This window comes from Canis lupus, chromosome X (assembly GCF_011100685.1).
Source record: "Canis lupus familiaris isolate Mischka breed German Shepherd chromosome X, alternate assembly UU_Cfam_GSD_1.0, whole genome shotgun sequence".
Taxonomy (NCBI): Eukaryota; Metazoa; Chordata; class Mammalia; order Carnivora; family Canidae; genus Canis; species Canis lupus.
The window spans coordinates 55,015,049-55,034,221 of NC_049260.1; the positions used below are offsets into that span (position 1 = coordinate 55,015,049).

Sequence of the window (19,173 nt, forward strand, 5' to 3'; positions counted from 1 at the left end):
AAATGCTAAATAAGAACAAATTCTATAAATATATATTTGTTCTTCTTTCATCTCAGCTTATTTAAAGGATAACTTATATAAAGTAATAATAATAGTGAATTTCATGGTTACATACAGATATAATTTATATAATAATAGCACAGAAAGGGAAGAGAATAACTGTATAGAAATAACATTTCTATGTCTCACTGGAATTAAGTTAATATAAATCTGAAGTAGATTCTTTTTTTTTATTCATGAGAGACACACAAAGAGAGAGGCACAGACATAGGCAGAGGGAGAAGCAAGCTCCACGCAGGGAGCCTGATGTGGGACTCAATCCAGGGACTCCAGGATCACACCCTGGGCCGAAGGCAGGCGCTAAACTGCCAAGCCACCCAGGGATCCCTGAAGTAGATTCTTTTAAGATGTTTATTATAAGTACTAGAGCAATCATTAAGAAAATAACTCAAGAATAGAGTGAAATGATCATTAAAGGAATCAATATGCTGCCCTAAAAAATACTTCATTCACTTAATATAAAAGAAAGAAGTAAAGGAAGAATGGAGGAACAAAAAAGATATGACATTTAAAAAGTATACATGAAAATATGAATCCAAACATGCAATAATAACATAATGTGAGTAGATTAAACCATCTACTCAAAAGGCAAAGAGTGTCAGACTAGATTTAAAAAAACAGGATCCATAACAAAGACATGGTGTCTACAGAAGACATATAATGAATTCAAAGATACAAATAAGTTGAAAGTAAAAAGTTGGAAAAAGATCTACCATTCAAACACCAAAAAAAGGCTGATGTGGCTATACAGACAAAATACACTTTAAAACACAAAATATTACTAGAAATAGAAAGGAACAGTTTATAATGATACAAGAGTCAACCCATCAGGAAGATATAACAATTACGAAAAATATATGCACCTAACATCAAAGCCTCAAAACACATGAAGCAAACATGGACAGAAATGAAGGGAGAAATAAATCAATAATAATATTTGGACATGGGCAGCCCGGGTGGCTCAGCGGTTTGGCGCCTGCCTTCAGCCCAGGGCCTGATCCTGGAGACCTGGGATCGAGTCCCACGTCGGGCTCCCTCCGTGGAGCCTGCTTCTCCCTCTGCCTCTCTCTCTGTGTCTCTCATGAATAAATAAATAAATAAATAAAATCTTTAAATAATAAAATAATATTTGGACATGTAAATACCTCACTTTCAATAATGGATAGAACAACTAGGCAAAGTATCATCAAGGATGTCAAAGAATTAACAATACAATAAACTAACTAGACCTAACAGACATCTATAGACTATAGCAGGGTATACAGTCTTCTCAAGTGCACATAGAACATTCTCCAGGATAGACTGTACGTTAGGCCATAAACATTGCTCAGTGCATTTAAAAGGGAAAAAATAAGTTTAAAAGGAATGAAATAATATAAAGTATGTTTTCCAACCACAGTGGAATGCAATAAGAAATCAATAGGAATTTGGAAAGTCACTAATAAGAGGAAATTAAACAACACAGTCCTAATTAAATAACGAGTTAAATAAGAAATCACATGGAAATTTTCTGATAAATAAAAATAAAGACATGCCAAAATTTATGGGATGCAGCTAAAGCAGTGTTTAGAGAAAAATTTATAGCTGTTAATGCCTATTTAAAAATGAGCAAAGATCTCAAATCAATAATCTAGACTTCCACTTTAAGACACTGGGAAAAAATGAGCAAACTAAACCGAAAGCTAACAGATGGGCAAAAATGTTGAAGGTTAGAGTGGAAATTAATGAAATAAAGAATAGAAAAAATAATAGAGGAAATCAGTGAAACCAAAAATTGGACCTTGGAAATGATCAACAAATGCTGACAAATCTTTAGGTAGGCTTAACAAGAAAAAGAGAAGATTCAAATTACTAAAATTAGGAATAAAGAGGGGCATCACTACTAGTTTTCAGAATGAAAGCATTAAAAGGGAATACTTATGAACAACTGCATGCCAACAAATTATAGATAGCTTAAATGAAATGGGAAAGTTTTTGGAAAGATAAAAACTACTGAAGCTGACTCAAGAATAGAAAATCTTGGGGATCCCTGGGTGGCTCAGCAGTTTAGCGCCTGCCTCCAGCCCAGGGCATGGTCCTGAAGTCCTGGGATCAGGTCCTGCGTCGGCCTCCCTGCATGGAACCTGCTTCTCTCTCTCTCTCAGCTTCTCTCATGAATAAATAAATAAAATCTTAAAAAAAGAATAGAAAATCTGTACAGACCCATAACAAGAGATTAATTTGCTGGTTTAAAGGTTCCCAGAAGAGGGCACCTGGCTGGCTTAATCAGTTAAGGGTCCTGGGATCAAGCCCTGAGTCAGGTTCCACGTTCAGCAGGGAGTCTGCTTGAGGTTTCTCTCTCCCTTTCCTTCTCCTTTTGCCCCCACCCCTGCACTCAGGTGTGCACTCTGTTAAATAAATAAATGGCTAAATACATAAATAACCAGAAAGAAAAGCCCTGGCCCAGATGGCTTCACTGGTGAGTTCCATCAGACATTTAAAGAAGAAAGAATACCAAATTTTCAGAAACTATTCCAAAAAACAGAACTGGGGGAAACATTTCCCAGCTCATTCTATGAGGCCAGTATTTCCTTGATACCAAAACTGAAGACATTCCAAGAAAACTACAGACCAATATCTCTTATGAACATGGATGTGAAAATCTTCAACATAATACTAACAAATTGAATCCAGCAACATATAAAAAGAATGAAACACCATGAGCAAGTAGGGCTCATCTGAAAAAATGTAAGCTTTCCTTAACATCTGAAAATCACTTAATCTATTACACCATATCAATTGAATAAAGGACAAGAAGCACATGATTATCTCAACAGACAGAAAACACATTTGACAAAATCCATCACCCTTTCATAATAAAAACACTCAGGAAACTAGGAGTAGAAAGGAATTCCCTCAACCTGATAAAGGGCATTTATGAAAACCCACAGCTAACATCATAATAAGGAAAGAAAAAACTTTCCCCCTAAGATCAGGAACAAGACAAGAATATCCGTTCTTGTCACTTTTATTCCACATTGTCCTGGAGGTTCCAGCCAGGGCACTTAGGCAAGAAAAACATGTGAAAGGCATCCAGATTGGAAAGGAAGAAGCAAAACTCTCACCGCTGACAGGTAATGTGATCGTGTATGTATAAAATGCTAGAGAATCTACTAAAAAACTGGGGAAACTAATACGTGAGTTCAGCTAGGTTGCAGGATATAAGTTCAATGTACAAAAGTCAGTTGTATTTCTATACACTAAAAACCAATTTGAAAGTAAAGAAAGCAATTCCATTTATAATAGCATCAATAAGAATAAAATACTTAGGAATAAGCTTAATAAGTGTAAAATTTATAAACTAAATACTATAAAATATCATTGAATTAAATAAATGGAAAGATAGTCCATGTTCATGAATAGAAAGACTTAGTATTTTTTTTAAGATTTTATTTGTTTATTCATAGAGACACACAAAGAGAGAGAGAGGCTCCATGCAGGGAGCCCGACGTGGGACCCAATCCCAGGTCTCCAGGATCACGCTCCCGGCTGCAGGCGGCGCTAAACCGCTTGCGCCACTGGGGCTGCCCAAGACTTAGTATTCTTAAGACGGAATACTCCTCAGATTGATCTACAGATTCAGTACAATCTCATTCAAAATTCCAACTGGCTTATTTACTGAAATTCATATGCTGACCCTAAAATTTATATGGAAATGGAAGTGATCCAGAATAGTCATAACAATCATGAAATAGAAGAAGTTTGGAGATGGCACGTTTCCAGTTGGCAATATATCCATCACCTCACATAGTTACCTGCTTTTTTTTTCAGTGAATTGAGAACACTTAAGATCTATTCCTTAGCAGATTTCAAGTATATAGTACAGTATTAACTAATGTTAGTGTAGTCACTATTATGTATAGATCTTCAGAACTTAGTCATTTTATAACTGAAAGTTTATACCATTTGACCAACTTTCCCCAGTTTTCGCCACCCCCAGTTCCTGGTAACCACCATTACTCTGTGGTTCTATGAGTTTGACTCTTAGATTCCACATATAAGTGAGATCACACAGTATTTGTTTTTCTTAGTTTGGTTTATTTCAGTTACCATAATGACCTTTATGGTTCATCCATGTTGTTGCAAGTGGCAGGATTCCCTTCTTGTTTGTGGCTAATAATATCCCATTGTATACATGCACCACATTTTCTTTATCCATGCATCTGTCTTAGGTTCTTTCCATGTATTGGTCGTTATGAATAATGCTGCGATGAATAAGAAAATGCAATATCTCTTCAACATACTGATTTCATATTTCATTTCCTTTGAATATATACCCAGTAGTGAGATTGCTAGATCATACGGTAGTTCTATTTTAATTTTTGAGGGACCATAAAAAATTACTGTTTTCCACAATGACTTACATTGAAGGACTCTTTAGTTATTGTTATAAGATTTTATGTTCGCTAGCTGAATAGCAATTAAAAGTCTGACTTTTTTCTCTCAGGACCGTAAAAGGCAATATGAACTGCTCAAACTTGAAAGAAACTTCCAGAAACAGTCTAATGTGCTCAGACGTAAAACTGAGGAGGTAAGAAAATCCAACCTGGTAGGTCAAGTGTATTATCACCTTCAGACTAGGTACTGACAAAGCAGTATGCCTTAAATAAACCAATGTCCTGAAAAACCAGGGATACCAATCTTGACCAGCAATTCCTAAGACTTAATCCCTGTTTATATGTCATGAACTGTGAGCAGATAAAAATCTGAGAAGAAATGAAAATTCAAATAAGGATGTCTTTTTCCAACTAAGCTTGCTTCTTTCCAAAAAAATACAGAGTAATATTGATAAGTGCATTTCCAGATTCTTTCAGTCTGCAGTAGTTCTTTGAAATGTGTACCTCTCTTAGGCTCTAAAGCAGTAGTAGTTCACCAGTATTATGTACATGGAGACTTAAAAGTTGATTCCTATAGGAACTCAAACCCATATAATTTTTTCATTTTTTTTACTAAGAAAGAAAAATGGACATTAAAATTTTTTTTCACCCTTAAATTCCACATTACTGTGAGCCATTTTTATTTAGGCAGCAGCTGCCAACAAGCGTCTCAAAGATGCTCTGCAAAAGCAACAGGAGGTTGCAGATAAGCGGAAGGAGACTCAGAGCCGTGGAATGGAAGGCACGGCAGCTCGAGTGAAGGTATGGATAGCTTGCACTCCCATTTCTCTTATCTACATTACGGATAGGAAAAAATGGAAAATAGCTTTCTTTTTTTTATATTTTTTTATTGGAGTTCGATTTGCCAACATATAGCATAACACCCAGTGCTCATCTCATCAAGTGTCGCCCTCAATGCCCATCACCCAGTCACCCCATCCCCCCACCCACCTTCTTTTCCACTACCCCTTATTCCTTTCCCAGAGTCAGGTGTCTCTCATGTTCTGTCACCCTCACTGATATTTCCCACTCATTATCTCTCTTTTCCCCTTTATTCCCTTTCACTATTTTTTAAATTCCTCAAATGAATGGGACCATATAATGTTTGTCCTTCTCCAATTGACTTATTTCAATCAACATAATACCCTCCCGATCTATCCACGTTGAAGTAAATGGTGGGTATTTGTTCTTTCTAATGGCTGAGTAATATTCCATTGTATATATAGACCACATCTTCTATCCATTCATCTTTCGATGGACACCGAGGCAACTTCCATATTTTGGCTATTGTGGATGTTGCTGTTATAAACATTGGGGTGCAGGTGTCATGCTGTTTCACTGCATCTATATCTTTGGGGTAAATCCCCAGCAGTGCAATTGCTGGGTCGTAGGGCAGTTCTATTTTTAACTCTTTGAGGAACCTCCACACAGTTTTTTCAGAGTGGCTGTACCAGTTTACATTCCCACCAACAGTGCAAGAGGGTTCCCCTTTCTCCACATTCTCTCCAACATTTGTTGTTTCCTGTCTTATTAATTTCCCCATTCTCACTGGTGTGAGGTGGTATCTCATTGTGCTTTTGATTTGTATTTCCATGATGGCCAGTGATGCAGAGCATTTTCTCATGTGCTTGTTGGCTATGTCTATGTCTTCTTCTGTGAGATTTCTGTTCATGTCTTTTCCCCATTTCATGATTGGATTGTTTGTTTCTTTGCTGTTAAGTTTCATAAGTTTTTTATAGATCTTGAATACTAGCCCTTTATCTGACGTGTCATTTGCAAATATCTTTTCCCATTCTGTAGGTTGTCTTTTAGTTTTGTTGACTTTTCCTTTTGCAGTGCAGAAGCTTTTTATCTTGATTAAATCCCAATAATTCATTTTTGCTTTTGTTTCCCTTTCCTTAATAGATGTATCTTGCAAGAAGTTGCTGTGGTCAAGTTCAAAAAGTGTGTTGCCTATGTTGTCCTCTAGGATTTTGATGGATTCTTGTCTCACATTGAGATCTTTCCTCCATTTTGAGTTTATCTTTGTGTATGGTGAAAGAGAATGGTCTAGTTTCATTCTTCTGCACGTAGATGTCCAATTTTCCCAGCACCATTTATTGAAGAGACTGTCCTTTTTCCAATGGATAGTCTTTCCTGCTTTGTTGAATATTAGTTGACCATAGAGTTGAGGGCCCATTTCTGGGTTCTCTACTCTGTTCCATCGATCTATGTGTCTGTTTTTGTGCTAATACCACACTGTCTTGATGATCACAGCTTTGTAGTACAACTTGAAATTGGCATTGTGATGCTCTGGTTTTCTTTTTCAATATTCCCCTGGCTATTCAGGGTCTTTTCTGATTCCACACAAATCTTAAGATAATTTGTTCCAACTCTCTGAAGAAAGTTCATGGTATTTTGATAGGGATTGCATTAAACGTGTAAATTGCCCTGGGTAGCATTGATATTTTCACAATATTAATTCTTCCAATCCATTTGCATGGAATATTTTTCCATCTCTTTGTGTCTTCCTCAATTTCTTTCAGAAGTCTTCTGTAGTTTTTAGAGTATAGATCCTTTACCTCTTTGGTTAGGCTTATTCCTAGGTATCTTATGCTTTTGGGTGCAATTGTCAATGGGATTGACTTAATTTCACTTTCCTCAGTCTCATTGTTAGTGTCTAGAAATGCCACTGATTTCTGGGCATTGATTTTGTATCCTGCCACACTGCCGAATTGCTGTATGAATTCTAGCAATCTTGGGGTGGGAATCTTTTGGGTTTTCTATGGACAGTATCATGTCATCTGCAAAGAGGGAGAGTTTGACTTCTTCTTTGCCAATTTGAATGCCTTTTATTTCTTTTTGTTGCCTGATTGCTGAGGCTAGGACTTCTAGTACTATGTTGAATAGCAGTGGTGAGAGTGGACATCCCTGTCTTGTTACTGATCTTAGTGGAAAGGCTCCCAGTGTTTCTCCATTGAGAACGATATTTGCTGTGGGCTTTTCATAGATGGCTTTTAAGATGCCGAGGAAAAGTTCCCTCTATCCCTACACTCTGAAGAGTTTTGATCAGGAATGGATGCTGTGTTTTGTCAAATGCTTTCTCTCCATCTATTGAGAAGATCATATGGTTCTTGTTTTTTCTCTTGTTGATATGATCTATCACATTGATTGCTTTATGAATGTTGAACCAGCCTTGCATCCTGGGGATAAATCCCACTTGGTCATGGTGAATAATCTTCTTAATGTACTGTTGGATCCTATTGGTTAGTATCTTGTTGAGAATTGTTGCATCTGTGTTCATCAGGGATATTGGTCTATAATTCTCCTTTTTGGTGGGGTCTTTGTCTGGTTTTGGAAGTGAAGTGATGCTGACTTCATAGAGCAAGTTTGGAAGTATTCCATCCCTTTCTATCTTTCGGAACAGCTTTAGTAGAATAGGTATGGTTTCTTCCTTAAACATTTGATAGAATTCCCCTGGGAAGCCATCTGGCCCTGCACTTTTGTGTCTTGTGAGGTTTTTGATGTCTGCTTCAATTTCCTCCGTGGTTATTGGCCTGTTCAGGTTTTCTATTTCTTCCTGTACCAGTGTTGGTAGTTTGTGGTTTTCCAGGAATGCGTCCATTTCTTCTAGATTGCCTAATTTATTGGTGTATAGCTGCTCATAATGTTTTTAAAATTGTTTGTATTTCCTTGGTATTGGTGGTGATCTCTCCTTTATCATTCGTGATTTTATTAATTCGAATCTTTTCTCTTTTGTTTTTAATAAGGCTGGCTAATGGTTTATCTAACTTATTAATTCTTTCAAAGAACCAACTCCTGGTTTTGTTGATCTGTTCCACAGTTTTTCTGGTCTCTATTTCATTCAGTTCTGCTCGAATCTTTATTAACTCTCTTCTGCTTGGTGTAGGCTTTATTTGCTGTTCTTTCTCCAGTTCCTTTAGGTGCAAGGTTGGCTTGTGTATTTGAGTATTTTCCAGTGTTTTGAGGGATGCTTGTATTGTGATGTATTTCCCCCTCAGGACTGCTTTTGCTGTTTCCCAAAGATTTTGAATGGTTGTATCTTCATTCTCATTAGTTTCCATGAATCTTTTTAATTCTTCTCTAATTTCCTGGTTGACCCTTTCATCTTTTAGGAAGATGCACTTTAACCTCCACATGTTTGAGTTCCTTCCAAATTTCTTCTTGTGATTGAGTTCAAGTTTCAAAGCATTATAGTCTGAAAATATGCAGGGGTCAATCCCAATCTTTTGGTATCTGTTGAGACCTGATTTGTGACCCAGTATGTGGTCTATTCTGGAGAAAATTCCTTGTGCACTTGAGAAAAATGTGTATTCAGTGCGTTTGGATGTAAAGTTCTATAAATATCTGTGAAATCCATCTGGTCCAGTGTATCATTTAAAGTTCTTGTTTCTTTGGAGATGTTGTGCTGTCATTTGCAGAATGCACTGTGTTGAAGTCTCCTAGTATAAGTGTATTATTATCAAGTATGTCTTTACTTTGGTTATTAATTGATTGATATACTTGGCAGCTCCCACATTAGGGGCATGATTGTTAGGTCCTCTTGTTGGATAGATCCTTTAAGTATGATATACTGTCCCTCTTCATCTCTTACTGCAGTCTTTGGGATAAACTTTAATTTATCTGATATGAGGAGGGATCCCTGGGTGGCGCAGCGGTTTGGCGCCTGCCTTTGGCCCGGGGCGCGATCCTGGAGACCCGGGATCGAATCCCACGTCGGGCTCCCTGCATGGAGCCTGCTTCTCCCTCTGCCTGTGTCTCTGCCTCTCTGTCTCTCTCTGTGTGACTATCATGAATAAATAAATAAAATCTTTAAAAAAAAAACTTTAATTTATCTGATATGAGGATTGCTACCTCTGTTTTCTTTGGAGGACCATTTGAATGGTAAATGGTTCTCCAACCTTTCATTTCTAGGCTGTCAGTGTCCTTAGGTCTAAAATGAGTCTCTTGTAGACAGCAAATAGTTCTTGCTTTTTTATCCAGTCTGAAACCCTGCGTCTTTCGATGGGATCATGTAGGCCATTCATGTTCAGAGTTACTATTTAAAGATATCAATTTAGTGTCATCATAATACCTATTCAGTCCCTTTTTTTTGTGGATTATTTCTTTGGGCGTCCTCTTTTCCAGAGTCCCCCTTAATATTTCTGGCAGAGCTGGTTTGGTGGTCACATATTCTTTTAGTTTCTGCCTATCTTGGAAGCTCTATCTGTCCTTCCATTCTCAATGAGAGCCTTGCTGGATAAAGTATTTTTGGCTGTATACTCTTCCTATTTACGACCCTGAATATATCCTGCCTGCCCTTTCTGGCCTGCCAGATCTCTGTGGAGAGGTCTGCTGTTAATCTAATATTTCTTCCCTTATAAGTTAGGGATCTCAAAAAAAAAAAAAGAAAAAAAAAAGTTAGGGATCTCGAGCAGCCTGGGTGGCTGAGCGGTTTAGCGTCGCCTTCAGCCCAGGGCGTGATCCTCCAGACCTTGGATCAAGTCCTACATCAGGCTCCCTGCATGGGGCCTGCTTCTCCCTGGGCCGGTGTCTCTGCCTCTCTCTGTCACTCATAAATAAATAAAAAATAAAAAATAAGAAAATTTAGGGATCTCTTGTCTCTTGCTGCCTTAAGGATTTTCTCTTTATCTTTGGAATTTGCAAGTTTCACTATTAAATGTTGAGGTGTTGGACAGTTTTTATTGATTTGATGGGGGGAACTTCCCTATTTCCTGGATCTAAATGCCTGTTTCTCTCCCCAAATTAGGGAAGTTCTCAGCTATGAATTGTTCAAATACACTTTCTAGTCCTCTGTCCCTCTCGGCGCCCTCTCAAACCCCAATTAAACAGATTTTTCCTTCTGAGGCTGTCATTTATTTCCTTTAACCTTTCCTCGTGGTCTTTTAATTTCTTTTCTCTTTTTTCCTCAGCTTCCTTCCTTGCCATCAACTTATCTTCTATGTCACTCACTCTTTCTTCTACTTCATTAATCCTCGTTGTTAGGACCTCCAGTTTGGATTGCATCTCATTTAATTGATTTTTAATTTTGCCCTGATTAGATCTAAATTCTGCAGTCATGAAGTCTCTTGACTCCTTTATGCTTTTTTCCATAGCCACCAGTAGCTTTATAATTGTGCTTCTGAATTGGTTTTTTGACATCAAACTGTAATCCAAATTCTGTACCTTTGTGGGAGAGAGTGCTGTTTCTGATTGTTTCTTTTGTGGTGAGTTCTTCTTTCTAGTCATTTTGCTTGGTGCAGAGTGGCTAAAAACGAGTTGTATTGGAAAAAGGAAGAAAAAAAAGGGAGGGGTATCCTCTGGTTCTATATACTATAAATTCCTGGACTTCCCCTGGAGCTTTCCAACGCTGTTCAGTCAAGAGCTTGCTCTTCCCCTGTCCTTTCAGCTGGTCTTCTGGGGAAGGGGCCTGCTGTGCTGATTCAACCCCACCAGGTGCACGGTTCAGTGGGAGCTGTTTATCCTGTGAGGCCCCTATTCCCTGGAGGCCCTGCTCTGTCCCAGGCACAGGGTGACACCAGGAGGAACAACAACACTGGCGGTGGCCAACTCTCCAGCTCTGGGGTCAGCTCCCGCAGTAACTACCATAGTCTCCCAGTCCACACTGTCCTGAATGCTCTGGGGACGGTGGGGTGGGGGGTTGCTGAGCTCCACAACTTGTAGGCGCCCGGTGGCAGGAGAGTCCTCACTGTCCTGTGCCCTCTCCGCCTCCACCTCTTCCGGGGGGAGTGCAGGATCCTGGGCTGTGTCTGCTGGGCACCCTGGGAGCCGAGACGTGTGCTGCTGGAATCGCGCTCCGGGGGGCCACAGCTCCCCAAGGCAGCAGGGTGCAGCCCCCTCCCCCAGAGCCACTGCCTGAGCTTCTCCTGAAGCCCCGCCGGGCACGCGCTCCTGCCCTTTACTGAGATCAACCCACAGTCTGTGGCGCTCTATCTTCCGGGGCGCACTTCCTCTGTTAGTGACTCGGGGACACTGGAGGCTCCACTGCCCCTCCTGTGCTTCTGCCCGAGTTCCCTGCTAAGCACCTTTCTGTTCAGGAAGAATCTGGTATGGATTTTTAAAGTTCCTGCTTCTGGGATCCCTGGGTGGCGCAGCGGTTTGGCGCCTGCCTTTGGCCCAGGGTGCGATCCTGGAGACCCGGGATCGAATCCCACGTCGGGCTCCCGGCGCATGGAGCCTGCTTCTCCCTCTGCCTGTGTCTCTGCCTCTCTCTCTCTCTCTCTCTGTGTGACTATCATAAATAAATAAAAAATAAAAAATAAATAAAAATAAAGTTCCTGCTTCTCAAGGACTGGGCTTTCCTGTCCAGGGAGGCTTTCACAGCCCACCTTAGACCGGCTCCTCGCAAGGCCCCTCCCCCACTTGATTGGTTTTGGTTTTTTTTTTTCCACCTCCCTACCTTGTTAGAAGCACACTCTTCTCTCTGTAGCATTCCAGCTGTTCTCTCTTTAAATCTCAGGTCGAATTCGTAGGTGTTCAGGATGATTTGAAAGTTATCTAGGTAAGTTGGTGGGGACAGGTGACTTGGGGACGCCTCCACCATCTTGCCCCACCCCCCGACTCCCCCGGAAAATAGCTTTCTTTTGGTTTAGAATAAAACACTTCAAAATCTGAAGTTCTACCTAAAAAGCCTGATTTCCTAATGATACCTTTGAATATCTTTGGACAAGATAAAGACCAGAGTAGAGAACCCTTCACATCCCTGCATCAAGTGAGGTTCAGTTAATTTTTAACAATTGACCTACAATAAACTGTACATATTTAAAGTGTATAGTTTAATAAGTTTGACACAGATGCACCCATGAAATCATATAATGGAATGCAACTCAGCAAAAAAAAAAAAGACAGAAACTATTGATCCATATAGCACAAGCAAGACAATGTCAATGTCCATCATGACCAGAACTCACTTCTATCCCTTTCCTTTCTCCCCTCCCTAGTCCACCCCTCTACTTCCCCATCTTCAGGCAGCCAGTTATCTTCTCTCTGTCACTATAAATTAGTTTTTATTTGCTAGACTTGTATAAAAAATTTAATCATACAAATGTTTTATTTTTCTGACTAATTCAGCATAATTATTTCAAGATTCATCCCTGTGATTGTGTGTATCAGTACGTCTTTATATTGCTGAATGGCATCCTATTGTATGGCTATATTCTAATTTATCCATTTACCTGTTGATGGACATTTTGTGTTGTTTCCAGTTTTTAGCTGTTATGATATTTTACTGAACATCTGTCTACAAGTCTTTGTGTGGATATATGTTTTTATTTCTTTTGGGTAGATAACTTAGGAGTGGCCTGCTGGCTCTCTCGTATGGTAGGTGTAAGTTTTATCTTTTAAGCGACTGCCAAATTGTTTGGTTGTACCATCCTACTAGCAATTTATGAGTGTTATAGTTGCTGTACATTCTTATGAATACTGAGTATGATAAGTCTTTTAAATCTTAGATATTCTAGTGAATGGGTAGTGGTACCTCATTGTGGTTTTAGTTTTCATTTCCCATATGACTAATGATGTTGAGCATCTTTTCAGATGCTTTTTGCCATGAAATACCTGTTCAAGTCTTCCTCATTTTTTAATTAAGCTGTCTTTTTTACTTTTCAGTTAGAATTCTTTATATATTCTAGATATATCCTACAAAGGACTTTTATGTTTTAAAAATATTTTCTCCTGGGCTGTGGCCTGCCTTTTCCCTTAACAGTGTCTTTTTTTTTTAATTTTTATTTATTTATGATAGTCACAGAGAGAGAGAGAGAGGCAGAGACATAGGCAGAGGGAGAAGCAGGCTCCATGCACTGGGAGCCCGATGTGGGATTCGATCCCTGCTCTCCAGGATCGCGCCCTGGGCCAAAGGCAGGCGCCAAACCGCTGCGCCACCTAGGGATCCCAACAGTGTCTTTTGAAGAGCAAGACTTTTTAATTTTGATGCTATCCAATTTATTGACATTTTTTTTCTTTTATGCATAATGGGCTTTATGTCCTGTTGAAGAAATCTTTGCCAAACCCAAGGTCACTATGATTTACCTCTAAGTTTTCTTCTACAATTTATGTGGTTTTAAGCCTTACATTTAAGTCTGATTCATTTTGACCTGACACCTTTGTCAAAATCAATTGTCCATAAGTCAATTTCTAGATTCTACTCCATTGATCTACATGTCGATCTTTATGCCAATACCCACGTTTGATCACACTAGCTTTATAAGTTCTGAAATCAGGTAGTATAAACCCCCAAAGTTGTTACTCTTTTTCAAAATTGTTTTGGAAAAACTAGGTGCTATGCATTTTCATATAAATTTTAGAATCATCTTGTTAATTTCTATAAAGAGTCTACTTGGAGGAGTATCTGGGTGGCTCAGTCAATTAAGCTTCTGCCTTCGGCTCAGGTCATGATCTTGGAGTCCTTGGATCAAGCCCTGCATCAGACTCCCTGCTCAGGAGAAATCTGCTTTTCCTTCTCCCTTTGCCCCTCCCTCCCACATGTGCACTCTCTCTCTCTCAAAAAAATAAATAAAATATTTTTCTTAATGATTTATTTATTCATGAGAGACACAGAGAGAGAGGCAGAGACATAGGCAGAGGGAGAAGTAGGCTCCATGCAGGGAGCCCAATGCGACACTCAATCGCATGACTCCAGGATCACACCCTGAGCTAAAGACAGATGCTTTACTGCTGAGCCATCCAGGCGTCCCTAAATAAAATCTTTTTAAAAAAAAAGTGTCCTGGGAGTTTGATTAGGATGGCATAGAATCTATAGATAAACTGAGGAGAATTTATATCTTACAATACTGAGTCTTTACATGAACACAGTGTATCTCTCCATTTATTTAAATCTTTAATTTCTCTCAGCAGTTTTAGTTTTCAGTATACAGGTGTTGCACATCGTTTGTCAAATATATTTCTAAGTGGGGATCCCTGGGTGGCTCAACGGTTTAGTGCCTGCCTTCGGCCCAGGGCGTGATCCTGGAGTCCCAGGATCGAGTCCCACATCGGGCTCCCTGCATGGAGCCTGTTTCTCCCTCTGCCTGTGTCTCTGCCTCTCTCTCTCTCTCTCTCTCTCTCTCTCTCTCTCTCTCTCTGTGTCTCTCATGAATGAATAAATAAAATCTTTAAATATATATATATATTCCTAAGTATTTCATATTTTTATGATATTGGGTATTTTTTTGTATTTCAATTTCCACATGTTCAGATATATTCATTGGTTGTTACAGCTTTTTTATAGAGGCTACATAGACAATCATGTTGTCTGTAAATAGAGACAATTTTATTTACTAAGTAGTTCTGCATGCCTCTTTTTTTTAACTTGACCTTGTCTTATTGCACTTGCTAGAACCTCCAATAAAATATTTAATTGAGTCAGTAAAAAGAGAAATCCTTGCTTTGTTCACAATCTTAGGGAGAAAGCATTCAATCCTTTACCATTAAGTATGATCTTTGCTACAGGTTTTTTGTTTATGTCCTTTATCAGTTTGAAGAAGTTCCTGTCCCTAGTTTGCTGAAAGTTTTTATCATGAACAGATATTGGGCTTTTTCTGAATCCTATTGAGATGATTTTATGGTTAGTTTTTACTCTGTTAGTATGGCGAATGACATTGATTTTCTTTCAACTTTATTAAGGTATGTCTAACATACAGTAAGATTTACCTTTTTGAGTGTATAGTTCTAAGAGTTTTGACAACATATATAGTTGTATAACCACCATCACAAGCAAGATATAGAATAGTTTTATTGTCCTCCCAAATTTCTCTATACCTGTTTGTAGTCAACTCCTCCCACAACCCTAGCCATTGGCAAACACTCATGTGTATTCTGTTATAATTGTTTTCCCTTTGCATCAGTGTCATATAATTAGAAACATTAAAAAAAGAAGCATATAGCATGGCTTCTTTCACTTACTATAACGCATTGGAGACTCATTTATGTTGTTGCATGAATCAATAGTTTCTGCCCTTTTTTTTTTTTTTTTGCTGAGTTGCATTCCATTATATGAATGTCCCATAGTTTATCTATTCACCTATTAAAGGATATTTTGGGGGTTTTCCCCACTTTTTGGTGATTACGAATTAAAGCTGCTATAAAAACATTTACATATAGGTTTCTGTGTAAACATAGGTAAACATTTCACTTGGGTAAATACCTAGGAGTGGAATTGCTAAGTCATGTGGTAAATGTGTGTTTAACCTTATAAGAAACTGTCAAATTGGGACGCCTGGGTGGCTCAGCAGTTGAGTATCTGCCTTCCGCTCAGGGTGTGATCCCGCAGTCCCGGGACTGGAATCCCACATTGGGCTCCCTACATGAAGCCTGCCTCTCCCTCTGCCTCTGTCTCTGCCTCTGTCTCTCTCTCTCTCTCTCTCTGTCTCTCATGAATAAATAAATAGAATCTTAAAAAAAAGAAACTACCAAATTGTTTATCCAGTTGTTCATTGCTGGTATATAGAAATACAATTGATGGGATCCCTGGGTGGCGCAGAGCGGTTTGGCGCCTGCCTTTGGCCCAGGGCGCGATCCTGGAGACCCGGGATCGAATCCCACGTCGGGCTCCCAGTGCATGGAGCCTGCTTCTCCCTCTGCCTATGTCTCTGCCTCTCTCTCTGTCTCTCTGTGACTATCATAAATAAATAAAATTAAAAAAAAAAGAAATACAATTGATTTTGGTATATTAACTTCTGTCTTTTGACTTTATTAGTCTAATAACTATTTTGTAGGTTCTTTGAGATTTTCTGCACAACCATGACATCTCTAAATGCAGATTTATTTCTTCCTTTCTAATATGTGTCTTTTATTTCTAGTACTTGCCCTATTATATCAGCTTGGGCCTACAGGATGATGTTGAATAGGAATGGTGACAGTAGAAACCATTCTGTTTTTCCTGATCTTGGGGAAAGGACCCAGGCTTTCGCCATTAAATATGGTGTTAGCTATATTTTTTTTTTAAGATTTTATTTGTTAATTCATGAGAGACACAAAGAGAGAGAGAGAGAGAGAGAGAGAGGCAGAGACAGGCAGAGGGAGAAGCAGGCTCCATGCAGGGAGCCCGACGTGGGACTCGATCCCAGGTCTCCAGGATCAGGCCCTGGGCTGAAGGCAGCGCTAAACCACTGAGCCACCCAGGATGCCCTATAGTTTTTTTTATAGATACCCTTTATCAGATTGAGGAGGTCCTTTTTTTAAGATATTATTTATTTATTTGAGAGAGAGAGAGTGTGTAAGCAGGGTATTAGGGGAGGAGATGAACACAGAGCCTGTCACACAGCTCAGTTCCAGGACCCCAAGATCATGACCCCAGCCAAAATAAAGAGTTCAGATGCTTAACTCTGAGCCACCCAGGTGCCCCACAGATTGAAGAAATTCTTATGTATTCTTAGTTTATTGTAAGTTTTTATTCTGAGTGTTTTGATGTTCAATTTTGAAACCAGCCTTGCATTCCTTGAATAAATGCCACTTTGTTGTGACATATCCTTTTTATGTGTTTATTGTTGAATTCAGCAGTATATAAAGTTAGAATTTTTCTAAAATAAAAATTATGTGTAAAATTTTTGCATCTCTGTTCATGAGGGATATTGGTCTGTTGTATTCTCATAATGTCTTCATCTGGTTTTGGTATCAAAGTAAATGTTGGCCTCTTAGAATGAGTTGGGAAGTAGTCCTTTTTCAGTTGTCTAGAAGAATTTGTATAGAATTAATATTGTTTCTTTCTTAAAATTTTGGTAAAATTTACAAGTTAAGTCACCTGAAGTGTTTTTTGTTAGTTTTTGCTTTGTGGAGTAGGTGGAAATTAACTAAAATTCAGTTTTTAAAAATAGATATAGGGTTGCTCAGGTTATATATTTCTTCTTAAGTAAGCCTTGGTAGTTTGTGTGTTTCAGTGAAACTGTATGCTTCATCTAAGTTGTCAAATTTATTGACATAAAGTTATCCATAATATTCCCTTATTATCCTTCTAAAATCTGTAAAAGCTATGGTAATATCATCTATCTCATTCCTGTTATTGATGTTTTATGCCTTTTTCCTTTTTCATGATCAGTTTGGCTAGAGGTTTATCAAAGAACCAGCTCATTCTTACTAATGGTTAAAATGATAAATTTCATGTTATGTTTATTTTATCAGAATTTTTAAAATGTCCCCAAAACCCCAACTCATTAGTTTCCAATCTGATCTTTATTATTTCCTTACTTCTGGTTTGGATTTAGTTTCTTAAGGTAGAAGCTGAAGTCATTGATTTGAGGGTTTGGTTGTTTTGTTTTGTTTTTGAGGGGGGAAGTGGGGCAGTGGGAGTAAGAGAGAGCAAATCCCTAGCAAGCTCCATGCCCAGCACAAAGCCTGACACAGGGCTCAATCTCACAACCCTGAGATCATGACCTGCATTGAAATCAAGAGTTGAACATTTAACTGAGCCATCCAGGTGCCCCTTCTTCTTTTTCTGATATAAGCATTTAGTACTATAAATTTCCTCCTAAGTACTCCTTTAATAACATCCCACAAATTTTGATACTTATATTTTTGTTTTCATTCAACTCAAAATATATTCTAATTTCCCTTTTGATTTCTTCTTTGACCCATGGGTTATTTATAAGTGGGTTATTTAGTTTCCAAATGTTGGGGGTTTTTTCCTAAATATCTTTGTGTTATGATTTCTAATTTAATTTCATTGTGGTTAAAGAACATATTTTGTGTGACTTGGATCTTTTCAAATTAGTGAGGCTTATTAAGGCCTAGAATATGGTCAATCTTGGCAAATATTCTGTATGTACTTAAGAAGAATGTGTATTCGGCTATTGTTGGAGAGAGTGTTCTATAAATGTCAATCTTGTCTATTTGTGCTGTTCATTTCTACTGTATCTTTGCTGATTTTTCTGCCTACTGATTCTATCATTTATTGAGAGATGAGTATTCAAATCTCCTGCCGGAATTATGGATTTGTCTTTTTTTCTTGTAATTCTATTTTGTTTCATGTATTTTGAAATCTTATTAGGGGCATAAATATTTAGGATTAATTGATCTTTTCATTATTATGAAATGATCTGTTTTATTCCTGGTAATATTCTTTGTTCTGAAATCTACTTTTTTTTTTTTATAATACAGTCCTTCCAGCTTTTTTTTTTTTACTAATGCTAGAATGGTGTATATATGTATAGATTTATTTATTTATTTATTTGTATGTTTGTTTGTTTATTTGAGAGAGAGAACACCAGCAGGGTGGGAGGGGCAGAGGGAAAGAGAGAAGTAGACTCCCCACCGAGCAGGGAGCAATGCAGAGCTCCATTCCAGGACCATAGCCAGGACCTGAGCCAAAGGGAGATGCTTAACTGACTGAGCCACCCAGGTACCCCTAGAATGGTATATATTTTTTTTAACACTTTGAGTTTTAACCTATTTGTGCCTTTATTTTTAAAGTGTGTTTCCAAGGTGCTTGGCTGGCTCAGGGTCATGAGTTTGAGCCCCACACTGAGTGTAGAGATTACTTAAAATACATAAATAAAATTTTATTTTTTTTAAGATTTTTAATTTATTCATTCATGAGAGACATACACAGAGAGAGAGAGAGAGAGAGAGAGAGGCAGAGACACAGGCAGAGGGAGAAGCAGGCCCCATGCAGGGAGCCCAATGTGGGACTCGATCCCGGGTCTCCAGGATCACGCCCTGGACCAAAGGCAGCACTAAACCACTGAGCCACCTGGGCTGCCTCATAAAT

The 19,173-nt window shown here is 38.6% G+C and overlaps 1 protein-coding gene across 3 annotated transcripts in view; it reads left to right on the forward strand.

The window, feature by feature from the left end:
* The window catches only part of KIF4A (kinesin family member 4A), a 125,218-nt gene that overhangs the window by 82,881 nt on the left and 23,164 nt on the right, over positions 1-19,173 (forward strand). For all 3 annotated transcript variants that reach the window (XR_005386308.1, XM_038587623.1, XM_038587624.1), the window contains exons 19-20: positions 4,547-4,630; positions 5,124-5,237. Coding sequence is in view for 2 of the 3 variants with exons in the window: in XM_038587623.1 (XP_038443551.1) it covers positions 4,547-4,630; positions 5,124-5,237 (198 nt within the window). In the remaining variant the exon portion in view is untranslated. The remainder of the gene's footprint in view (positions 1-4,546; positions 4,631-5,123; positions 5,238-19,173) is intronic.